At 44.0% G+C, this 11,692-nt stretch overlaps 1 protein-coding gene and 1 long non-coding RNA gene across 2 annotated transcripts; both read right to left on the bottom strand.

Moving 5' to 3' along the window:
* Nucleotides 1-340: 340 nt before the first annotated feature.
* LOC6552372 lies at nucleotides 341-1,060 on the bottom strand. Its single transcript, XM_001978847.3, has 2 exons — nucleotides 778-1,060; nucleotides 341-726 (listed from the first exon to the last, which is right to left on the bottom strand). The coding sequence occupies exons 1-2, from the start codon at nucleotides 799-801 to the stop codon at nucleotides 385-387; spliced, it is 366 nt and encodes a 121-aa protein (XP_001978883.2). The 5' UTR covers nucleotides 802-1,060; the 3' UTR covers nucleotides 341-384.
* A 6,370-nt stretch (nucleotides 1,061-7,430) lies between these two features.
* LOC113564640 lies at nucleotides 7,431-7,802 on the bottom strand. Its single transcript, XR_003408173.1, has 3 exons — nucleotides 7,685-7,802; nucleotides 7,545-7,606; nucleotides 7,431-7,482 (listed from the first exon to the last, which is right to left on the bottom strand). It is a non-coding gene; the product is annotated as an uncharacterized LOC113564640 (long non-coding RNA).
* Nucleotides 7,803-11,692: the final 3,890 nt, after the last annotated feature.

The following is an 11,692-nucleotide window of genomic DNA, read 5'->3' as shown; positions in this document are numbered from 1 at the left end:
TGGGCACTTAATTGTCACCCAAACTACATAATTTATAAAAATGTATAAAATGAAGATGGAAGAAACCACAAGCACTACTGCAGTTAACTTGGGATGGCATCCAGTGGCATTTGAATACTCAAATCCAAATGGTGTTCAAATATATTAGATATTCACGAATTCCTGTTCATGCAGTAAACGACGGAGGTACCTACTTAGTGATGTTGGATATAAGAAAAATAAATTTAAATTAAATAAATAAAACATTCCTATAGTTTGACATGTGGTTACCACATTTACCATATCAATATAAACCCATATTCATTTTTCTTTCGTACAACTCGATTACTGTTTTTGCTGATTATAAGTGTCGTTTATTGTCCTTACTTTATACACAATTATTGTTCAACCTGCTGTCGACTTCAGAGCATTTACTCCGATTCGTTTTATTGAGAGTGTTTCGTTTTTGGCCAACTTCGGCACCACGGAAAAGTCACTGCCTGCCTGGTAGGAGTATCGTATGTGGAATCCCTTGGATCCGATTCTGTAGAAGAGCACTAGCCATCCTTCAAGCGGAGCAGAATACTTTTGCCGAACCTCTCCATCGATCTCGGAATTTCCGTCAGTATCTTCCATCAGCGATTCCCGTCGAAACGCCGATCCATCTGGATGATTGATCTCCAGCTGGTATCCACCGCCGTTTGCTGGTCTAACTTTTGAGTAACTCAAGCTCAGCACGATAATCCACTGGGAATAGTCACTCTATAAGGAATAATTCATGATGACGTGCGAACTCACCAGAGTTGCTAATCTGAAAGACATGGTGTTGTACCTACTGACATCGGCTTGCAACTAGCCAAGAAGTGCCCAAAAGCTCTAAATAATCGACAAATGAATCGCCCAAAACAAGTTTTAATGCAAAACCATTTGAATTCAGATAAAAAGTGGTAGAACCAGCCCCAGAACAGCCATCCAGGTAGGTGGCTCGAGTCTTTGATTACACTTGCGATTATTTTCAAGTTTGGTCGCAGATATGATATATTTTCAGTCTTGTCCTGACCATGTTCATGTTTGTTCTGCAAGACATAAACTCTACGCAATATTTTTGGGATATATATCCCCAAGGAGATCTTATTAATTGCTCCGACAGCCCGAAGGTGTTGAGTGGGGGATAGGCTTCAGTGTTTATTGGAGACCGATTGAAGAGCGTTCTGCGAACGGTCCCTTTGATTTCCCGACCTTATCGAAGTGTGGTACACACAGTCACCTGTTCGATGTCTGTTTTCCCCTTTTAGCGGCATGTGTCTGGCCATCACTTACCACCTCAATTTCCCGAAAACCGAATGCATCTAATAAATAGGCGCACAATTAACAAGTTCCCAGTGATTTATGCCGACGTCGCCGTTCGCTTGGGTTGGTTCTGGGTCGTCAGTTGGGTTGCGATGGTTTGGAATGGTTTGGGTTGGGCTCTGTTCCGATCGGATCGGCGTCCGCCGTCCCGTACTGGGACTGCGATTTTATGGGCACCCCGACCGCGCGGCGGAACAATGCAGGAGATAATTTTTTACGAGCCACTCGCCGGACTGCGATGTGCCCGCACGCCATATGTTCGGGTTGGGAACTGGCCGGGGAGAGGCAGGTAGAGCTGGATATGTGGTCCCAGATCCAGGGCCCTTCACGGACCGCGTGTGCAATTAAACAATTTCGGGAAGGGCGTTGGACATGCGCTCAGCCTTGACAGGGAATCTTATGTGGGCTCAAAGTCAATAAAGGGACGGGTTGTCTTCGGGCGAAATTTAATTGAATTTCGTTGAAGAAGTGCCCTTGCTGGGATTATATGATAATTCCACTGCTGGAATTCGGAGGAAATGTATAACGAATAATTCTGTAACAAGTTTAAAGGTAAAATATTGGCGAGGCTACGTCGTAGTACAACATCATTATTACAAGTGTCTTCAGCTATGAGCAGCTTTTAACCCAAGGTGATTCGTATTATTTTCCATAACTTAAGCATTTGAGCATTCTCGTAGTTCGACATTTAAGTGGTGTACTCTGAGTATCCCTTCCCACAAGGAATATTTTCCGTGTGCTGTCTAGAATGTCTAGAAGTTCCTCGAGTCATCTGAGACAGTTGTCCAGGGAAAACTTTTCTAATTGCTCCGCCCGCAAGTTTTGCCTCATAATTTCCAAGCTGCGGCGTCGATTGAACAAAGCAATATTTGCGCAAGTAATTTTCGGTCCAAAAACTTCCACTGAGCTGAGATGGCAGAAACGCCGCCCAGAAATGATTTCCCAGCCACGTACTGCGGCACGTTGCCAACTTTAATCTCTCGAGCTGATTCCGTTCCACTCGACTCCACCCGCCCCCACTAATTTTCGTTTAAAAGCGGAATTTATGTGAGCGGTGAGCTCAGCAGTTTTGCTCCTAATACGAAAGTACGAAATCAAATAGAACTTTTCCAGCCGAATGCGAGTATATGTGTTATATGTGTATGGGTTTTCGCGCGGAGTGGCGAAACGAAGGCATGAAAATCGTTTTGTTTGCCGGGCTCATCTTGATTTATGGCCGGGGAAGTTCGCACATTGGAGATGCCATTATTTTGCGTATTTATACAAATGCTTTTCCGCACACGGGCACATACGCATGTGGCTACGTGCCTCGCCATAAATCAATAAATGAAATTTACACGCATAGTTCGTGTTACGTGCTGTGTGAGTATCCACTAGATAAAGCTCCCTTTGGAGGGAAACTTGAATCTGTCGAATCATCGGTGCAATTCATTTTTCTTCATTAGGCGTAATCTGAGGTCATTCTCCAGCGGGTCAACCTCGCGGAGCGGGAGCGGAAAAACCAGTTAATTGCCGCCCAGCCTCCCCGCTCTGCTCCATTCGCTTGTCCAATCAAACGCATTTGATCATCTCGCAGGAGTGGAATCCTTAGAAGTCCCATGCCGAGGCAGTAATTTATGCGGCTGCTTCTCGGAATGGATAAATGAGACTAAGACTGCGATGGCAGGACAAGGGCCTGGAAGTGGGCATATATACCCATATATTTATGCTCCGTCGTTGGGGAACACATCAGTCGAATTTTTAAATGGGACCGTGAGTCCCAGTTAGGCACTACAATACAGGCATTTCGATGCATTAATTATTCCGCATAAGGTAACCTGCTAAGGGATGATTGTGTAGATATTGTAGCGCAGCAACGCTACTTTCAATCCCACATCAAAAGCAATTTCTCCTGGGTGTGCTGGGTGTGGGGCATCAACGACCGGGTGCAGGAAATTTAGCTATGCCCACGACAGATTTGCGAGGTATACATATTCCGCAGACCCAGAATGCCCATAAAAATGGCTTGCATTGTTGCTGCCACTGCAGTGAAGGAAGGCAGAAACAAGAAAAAGAAGCGCACGAGTATAAACAACAATGTCATCAACATAATTGTATGTCAAGTGAGTGGCAGCAAGAAGCGTCGAAAGCGGGACATGGGCGGGTACCAGAACAGCATGTGGGGATCGAGTGATTATACGGGTCTACGAATTCAGCAGGCCAGCCACACAACCCTTTCTATGGGTCCGATCTGGCGGGGAATTCTGTATAATTCGCCGCAGTTCGGTGCCCCCGCAACAAGCCCCTGGAAAGGGGCAGGGCTCCCTGAGAACTATGAAAAGAAGGATGGGGCAGGCGATGCCCGTAACCACTCGAACCCGAGACCATGACGAGACAATGCAATCAAAGGAGCCACCAGCAGACGTTGAATTGTTTCCCCTAATAGACAGTCGGTTGGGGCAATGAATGAGTGACAAGTCGTGCATATGCAATATTAAGCCATCGCAAAGCTGCGGAAAGGGGAGTGGTTCCGCCCTTGCTGATGAACACGCTCCTAACAAATTCGCCATCTATGGCTCACTCTATCTGCCCAACTAACACTCGCTGTTTAGAGCTCCTTATAAATGCCTCATCCGCTGCGTGGGAAAATAGGATCTAAAGCTTGCAGCCTAAATGTATCTCAGAACACGTTCTGCAATGGAAGGACAATAGGCATTCGTTGTGATTCAGGGCAACTGCCGCTTGTGGTGCTGCCTCCTCCGAAAGCGGTTCATATCGGATCACATGTACTATGTGCGGCTTAGGCGATGCGGGTCGTCCGATGACAAAAACACGGATTTAGCTGCCGCTGCCACTGCACCTAGCATTCTCCTAGTAATTCTCCGCTCACGTCAGCGGCATCATCGGGCAGCAGCCCCGTCATTGTCGTCTCCAGTGTGTCCCCTTCCTCGTCTTCCACCCAGCCACCCAGCCGCCCATTGAACCCACTCCTGCGCCCCTCGACGTCATCGTCGTTGTCGTCGTCATCAGCAGCAGAGGCGGTCGTCGTTGCTGGTTTGTGTGTCATTGAAATGAAACGCCAGGCGACGCCTCTTGAGCGGAATTATTATTACCACTTATGTAGTCGCCATCGCCGGCAGAAGCGGCGCACACTGGCATTGTTTTCCCACTGCGAGGCTTGGTTTGGCTTGGTTTTTCTCTTTTTTATTTCGCTTTGCTTTTCCCGCATCTGTGCACTGAGAAAAATCGTACTTCGGCGTACTTGCCCCACTAACTCACCAGCCAATCATAGTGCATGCGATTTAAGAGCATTATAACATTTATTTTCGAGCCAAACCATTTTTCCCTCTGCACATGCAACTTTGTGCGCTGGCTACACTCATTTCCACATGAATGCATCAGCGGCAGGAGGGGTCGGGGAAGAGGATGCCATGTGTGGCATACCACACGAAACTGTAGAAACTGTAGAAACTGCAGACCCACACCCATACCCATGCCTATTCCCCAGCCAAGAGCAGCCAAAACGACAGACCCGCCATAAACCGCAAGTCGTTAAAAATGTTTGAAAATTGTAGCAGCAGCAAATACTTGTAAATAGATGATGATGATTACGATTGCGCCGCGGATACGGATACGGATGCAGATGCAGATGCAGATGCCGAGGAAGGTGGACACCCGTACTCCAGATATAATACCATACGGACACTCAAGAGTCCCCAGAGTGCCATTTGGCTATTGCCATTGGGAATATCGCTCATTTCCCAGTACTACTCAGTTCTAAGATAAAATATTCCAAGTATTTGAATAACATAGTGCAAAACGTAGCAAAGTGCTAGTTGAATAACTTGCATAGTCCCGCAATCATTAAATAAAGTTAGTTGTTATTTTAGCACTACTATTCATGAAATGCGCCGCTACTGTACCCCATAACCCCATAGAACATTTATGGGGAATATTAAAAAGAAGAATTGGAGGTTTTAAATCAAAAAATAAGGAAGAGCTGTGGGAAAAAGGTAAGTCAGAGTGGTATGCCATTAACCCCGAAATTTGCGCCAATTTAGTGAATTCAATGCCCCATCGATCAGCAGTTATAAAAAATAAAGGAAATACCACTAAATATTAATATTACAACAATTTTTATAAGATAATTCATAAAAATGAAGTTTTTCTTAGTTTTAAGAGTTTTGTTTCTATTATTTTTTCCAAGCGCCCAAAATGAAGTTAATTATTTTTAGTTAATATAAAGATGAAAAAAATATTTTTGTTCCTTATTGTGAAATATACTTATATATGAATTCAAAAAAGATTTAAATATTACTTTCGTTCTACGCAAAAAATTTAAAATAAATGATTCAACCAACGTGTTTCTATTATTTTTTCCACCACTGTAGCTATTAGTTTAAAACGGTCACTTCTATTCTAAGGTTCTATTAGGTTGTCAATTGTATCTTGTGCAATTTTAGCTCGTCCCGTACAAAGGTCGTCATTCAGCGCAGTGAAGATTCTACACTGACCGCGCTTTCTACCTAGAAAGATCCCATTTGCACAACAAACATCTTATGTACATTTGCGGAGCGTCCAACACATCCGTCAATAGCAAAAGCTATTTTCAGCAGAGTTCTCTGCGATTTCTCCTCGACGGCCACTCGAGGAGAATGGCAATGGCAAGTGGCTGTCAATCGTGCTCTATATAAGGTCTCACATATGCCTACATAGCATCCGCGGAATGCCCCTAATGTCCACTTACCAGCAGCCCACTTAAGAACACGCCGTACCCACGAAAATGGCAGTCGATCGATCCACAAACTTGGCCTGCGGATATCAGAAGCGGACACAGAAGTCGGCCTAGGAAAACTTCGAGTTTGAGTTCGAGGAAAGCGACTTTGGGAGTGGAAGAATTGAGAGGTGCACTCAGAGAAAAGGTGCTGGAATAGCCCTTGAAATAGGTAATCAAATAACGTGTGCGCTAATGTTCATTTAAATATTTGTCATATCTGAGGAATAGGAACATTTGGATCCATGCACATTTGATCCATATACAATGTATTTTTCATATGTATATACTATTCCAACTAAACGCTTCGCGGAGTCCAATTATAATCAAGTTAGTGCCGTATAATTGGGGAGCTCAATAAATTGACCGCAAACGATTAGAAAATCGATACTTGCCACTAGTTTTCTCCGTGTGCGTAGCACTCATTAAATGCCAAGAACATGCGACATGTGAGTGCGGGTTGGGGTTGGTATGTAGATGTCTTCGAGGTCGTAAACACCCTGGCGGATGGGGGTGTCCACGCACCTCCGTCGTCCCATTTCAAATTCAAAATGCAATGCCGGTCGTGCGAACTTTAATTACACAACTGCGCCGTGGCCAACTGGCGACATCGGTTGCCCCATGTCCATCATGCGGGGTCATCTGGCTCAAATCCTTTCAAGTTGGAGGTGACAAGTCCTTCATTAGGTATACGCCTACCCTTCATTTGACTGCCAACGTTTTATTAAAATCGAATTAGAAAATCTGATCAGACTAAACGATACAGTCGAAGCTGAAGGAAAAGTTACACGATACATCGGATCTTAAATGTATTTTGTGTACTTTTTGATTCCGAGCAGTGGTTTGAAAATTGAAGGTTATCTTATTATATTATATTACTATATATATAAATATTATATTAATATTTTTAAGTCAAATATTATAATGCAAAAATATTTCGTATAGCTAAGAGTTAGCTTAAAGTATAAAAATTTGAATGTTATCTTATTATATTATATTATATTACTATATATATAAATATTATATTATTATATTTAAGTCAAATATTATAATGCAAAAATATCTCGTATAGCTAAGAGTTAGCTTAAAGTACATAACCTGCTACTGATTCGCCGAATTTAAACACTAGCTAGCCAACTTACATATTTCATAGTTGAAAAACCCGACATTATCTGACTACCTAGCAACCCCGATACTATTTGCCACCCCTAGATCCAATAGTAGTTCCTCCTCCGCCGCCGATGCTCTTATATTATGGCCATCTGGACTTGTCGGATGACTAAATGTTGCTCATTAAGTAAATTACAATTGCTGCCTCGGCGTTTTTCTTGTCTTCGTTTGCATGTCGCATGTGGGCGTGGCACGTACTTTTCCGGACGGCAGCGGGGGGCGGAGTGGCACTGGTTATGTGTAATTAATTTTGATTAACGGTTTCTGCTTCGGCGAAAACTTTTAACTTAACTGGATAGCGAGTTACAAGAGCGTTTCGGTGCGTTACATGTTCCTTTTGCCCGTCTAAAGTTTCTGGCAGGAAGCCGAGCGAAGGGGGAAGTGAGTAGTCGGCTGCTGGGATTTGGTGGTTAATGTTAAATGAAAGGTTACCTGCAAGGGTTGTCAGCCATGACGACGGGGGAGGAGCTGCTAAGTTGCCACAGGCTGTAATCCGAAAATCAGGGGCACATGCGGCAGGAAGCCAAGCTGAAAAGTTTGCAGCTCGACGACATTGCTGCGGATTTAATCAAAGGTGCTCTCTTTAAATAACATATTGGAGCAGGTGCACTCATAAGAAGCGAACTGAAACAGTTCCTAAATCTTTAATAATAATGGACAAAGGAAGCATTTCACTCGAGTTTTAAGAGTGTAGAACCACAACTTTCCCCAAAAGAAAACCACCACTGATTAGCTCATGATAGGACCCGCAACAATGTCTTGATTAATTAGTAGGCCCACAATGCAAATTGCACTGCTGTCCCATCCGGTGAAATATGACACAGCTGGGTAAGCCATGGCAAACTACCGACGACCGATACCCCGTAGCACTCCTGAATTCAGCTTGTGCATAGAAAAAATGGCTGCCTACTCGGGCGTCATAAATTAAAGCCAAACAAAATAAATCAATAAAGATTAAATCTTACGTGGGGCAAGCACAATTTGAAGTGCTCTTAGTTTGGAGGCATAATCCGGCTCGCTATGCCCGCTTGTATCTGCGTATCTGAGTATCTGAGGGGTCCGAGTATCTCTATCTGCCTGCTGGCATCTGCATTCGACTTCGAATCCGAATCTCGAATCTGTATCTGGGGACTCCTCCACCGAGAAAACGTGTGTCTGCATATGAAGGCGCCGCCTTGTGTCGCCCTTCTCCGTGTGTCTTTGGCAGCACTCGGAAACTACTTAAGTATTTAGGTCTCTGCGCAGTTGCCTCGCATTTTGAATGCTGAATAGGTATTTAAATTTCATACAAATTCTATAGGCAAGTCTGTGGTGCCTTTTGTGGACCTGAAGATATAAAAGAGCGGTTCAGTACTGCAAAAGCCGTTCGATTCAGTCAGACGGAAAGAAGCTTAAAGTCCCCTCCATCGCTAGACATCCGCCGACTGTTTTTGAGGCTCCAGCGGAGGAACAACAAAATCGTTCAGATACATCCGCACATATCAGTAGAGAGTGCCTGCGCTTTAATAACACGCAAAATAATAACGCCGGTAATAAAAAAGCCGCCATGCAGCATCAACAATGCAAATGAAACAATCAACATTGGGCCACACAATGGAGGTTTTAGAAAAAGCGGAGTCTCTTTTGCGTTCTGGAATGGGTTGAATGGGAGGAACGGGCCTTTGTTGGATCTGGTTGGGCATGACACAACTCTGCTTGTAAACGGGTCCATGATTATGAGGCGATATCAATGGGTGGTCGGTTCCCGGATGAACTGCCGCCTAAGCGGCTGGATGCGGATGAAATTGGCCCTGTGGTTAGTCAGCCGCACAGAGTTACGGGCTTTCAGCGGAGCCATTGGATAGGTAACCATAGCTAACCAGGTCGAAATATATATCTTAGCCAATTAAATGTTAGAACTTATAAAATACATAATACGTAAAACATGATATTTATCATATATATCATGTATATAAAGCAGTGCTGGGTCGTTAGCCATTTACCCATTCGTTTTTGAAGATAAGCGGCTCAAATGAGTTTCTTCCCCCATAAAAATGTAATAGATTCATACCCCTGCTAAGCGCCCGCGTCCCCGAGTTCCAGATAGCGTTCTGCTATACATTTTTTAATTTACAACCACCGATCGATCCTGGGCCCAGTCATTATCGTCGTGACCAGCAGTCCGGCAATCCACGGGCTTCACTCAGCCACGACTGAGCAGATAAACGATAAATGAAACGGTGCCCGAACACTTTTTATTAATAAGTGCACATTAATGTTTGCTTGATTAAGCGCTCAATCAAATGAAATTCTATACGCATGCTGTCCCGAACAAAAAGTGGAGGAATAGAGCGGAAAGGAGCGGACTCAACAATGCACGATGACCGAGGCAGACTCATCGAGGCCCAGTCCGCATCCTTGAGGATGGAACAATCCCCACTAATTTTGATGCCTCATTTCCAGTGAACATAACTTATGAGTGTTCCGTTCGGGTTCTTCAACTTCGATTTTGTTGCGCCCGATGTTCTGGTTTCGTTTTCCTCTCGCGCCCATCAATCAAAATAATATTTCAGAGCTCTCACATCAAAGGAGGAATCTCGGGCTGCGTTTTATTTTCGGCACTGCAAGGTCCGCATATGTATCTTTTACTGCTGTGCGAGGCTCTCACTTTGGATACCCAGCACCAAGGTAGAGTTTTCAGACTTAAGATAATTTTGAGTTCTTGGATAACAAATTGTCACTCGAATATTAATATTACAAACTGCATGAAATTTTATTTGGACTTAAGTCTGTGGCTCTAAATATTTAAATTGTACGTCTTCGCTCAGATACATGCTCAGTATCTAGAGCTGCTACCTAAACCATCCGGTCGATATCTGCGTGCATAAGAAGCGCTTGAAATACTTTTCCATGTAGCTGCAACTGTGCAACTGCTCTCTGTATTTTCTGCGGAACTGCCACTGCGACGAGAAGATGCAAGCTGCACCTTGCTGATGTCCGCCCCCTAGTCGTCGTAGTCGTCGTAGTCATCGTCGTCACTCTGATTGTTTGCACAGCAGCCGAGTTCGTTGGGACCTGGTTTTTATCTGGCCCGACAAACATTTACCGTTCCGCTGCCCGGCATTGTTCGTCCGCAAGGACTTCTCCTCGGCAGCGTGTGAACTTCCCAGGAGCTCGAGCAGAGGGTTCCTCCTCCGTTTATTTGCAATTTTTTGCATGCAGCCGAGAGTTCGGGATGTTTGCACCTTTTCACAGTTAGGATGCACGGACGGATGGATGGATGGATGGATGGATGGGAGCATCCCTGAAAGCGAGTATATGGCAATAAACACGAGGTATCTGGTTGCTTAATGACAGGTTGAAAGACGCGACCTTCCCCAGAATCATTAATGCGCCATACGAAGCAATTTAATATATGCACTTCGTTCCGGAGGAACAACCCCTAATGGAAGGGCGGGGAACGAGGAGAGCCTTTAGAAAATTGCTCACAGTCGAGTGTCTCCAAAAATGCAAATACAACGAGTGCAAAAGTATCTCAAGTATTAAGCATTTCACGACTTGAGTACGAGTTGAATTTTAATGCGGCGATCTCAAGAGGCGCACACAAAAATGAAAACGCAAAGAAGCTAAAGTGCCCAAGGAATCGGATTCGGAATCGGAATCTGAATTGAAAAACGTTGAACAACAAACAATATGAAAAGCAATTGCTATACTCGTAAATCAAATAAATCATGGGAAGCTCAGCCGTAGAGTGGAGCGTATTTGCACATGCTGGGAATGATTCGAGACTACTTGAGGGCCAAGATCCCTGGGAACTCCACTCCTCACTCGACCAGCTCCGATTCAGCTGGCTTTTGAACCCGCTCGAGAACCGAATCGAAACACACTTTCATAGAGTGCATAAATTCAGAGATCACATCAATAAAATGAAATCGAGTTGTGGGGATTAACAAACATGTTTCGTTCTTATTTATCTGCCAGACTCGACCACTCCGATTTATGGGCCCCACTTGCGATACCTGCATACTAATTAGTTCGATTACGAATTGTCGTAAAACGATGCTGCATCAGCAGCAGATGTTGAATGAGCTGCATAATAAATAAGGATTGTGATGTCAATCGAAAGTAATTACTAGGGGATGAATTAATTGGCTGCATACATAACTCTGGACTCATATAAACTCATGTATTCGAACCTCTTATAAATTGCATTTAGAGGTTACTCGCAAAGTATAATCGTTACTACTACTCGTTACATTTTTCTTAAATATCTTTGAGCTTTGACTTTACTTGCCCAGTCAACAAAAGAACGGCAGATGCCCCTTCCAAGTAATCACATCACATTAAATGTAATCGAACTTCCTATCTAGGCGGCTGGAAATTATTGAAATTAATTATTGAAGTCACTTGTGACTTTTCAACGGAGATGAAAATCGATAAGCATAATTTGAATATTCGAAT

Source organism: Drosophila erecta, unplaced genomic scaffold (genome assembly GCF_003286155.1).
Source record: "Drosophila erecta strain 14021-0224.00,06,07 unplaced genomic scaffold, DereRS2 tig00000000-arrow-pilon, whole genome shotgun sequence".
NCBI lineage: Eukaryota > Metazoa > Arthropoda > Insecta > Diptera > Drosophilidae > Drosophila > Drosophila erecta.
Note: the sequence above shows the minus strand (reverse complement) of the source record. Positions and strands in the feature narration are given on the sequence as shown.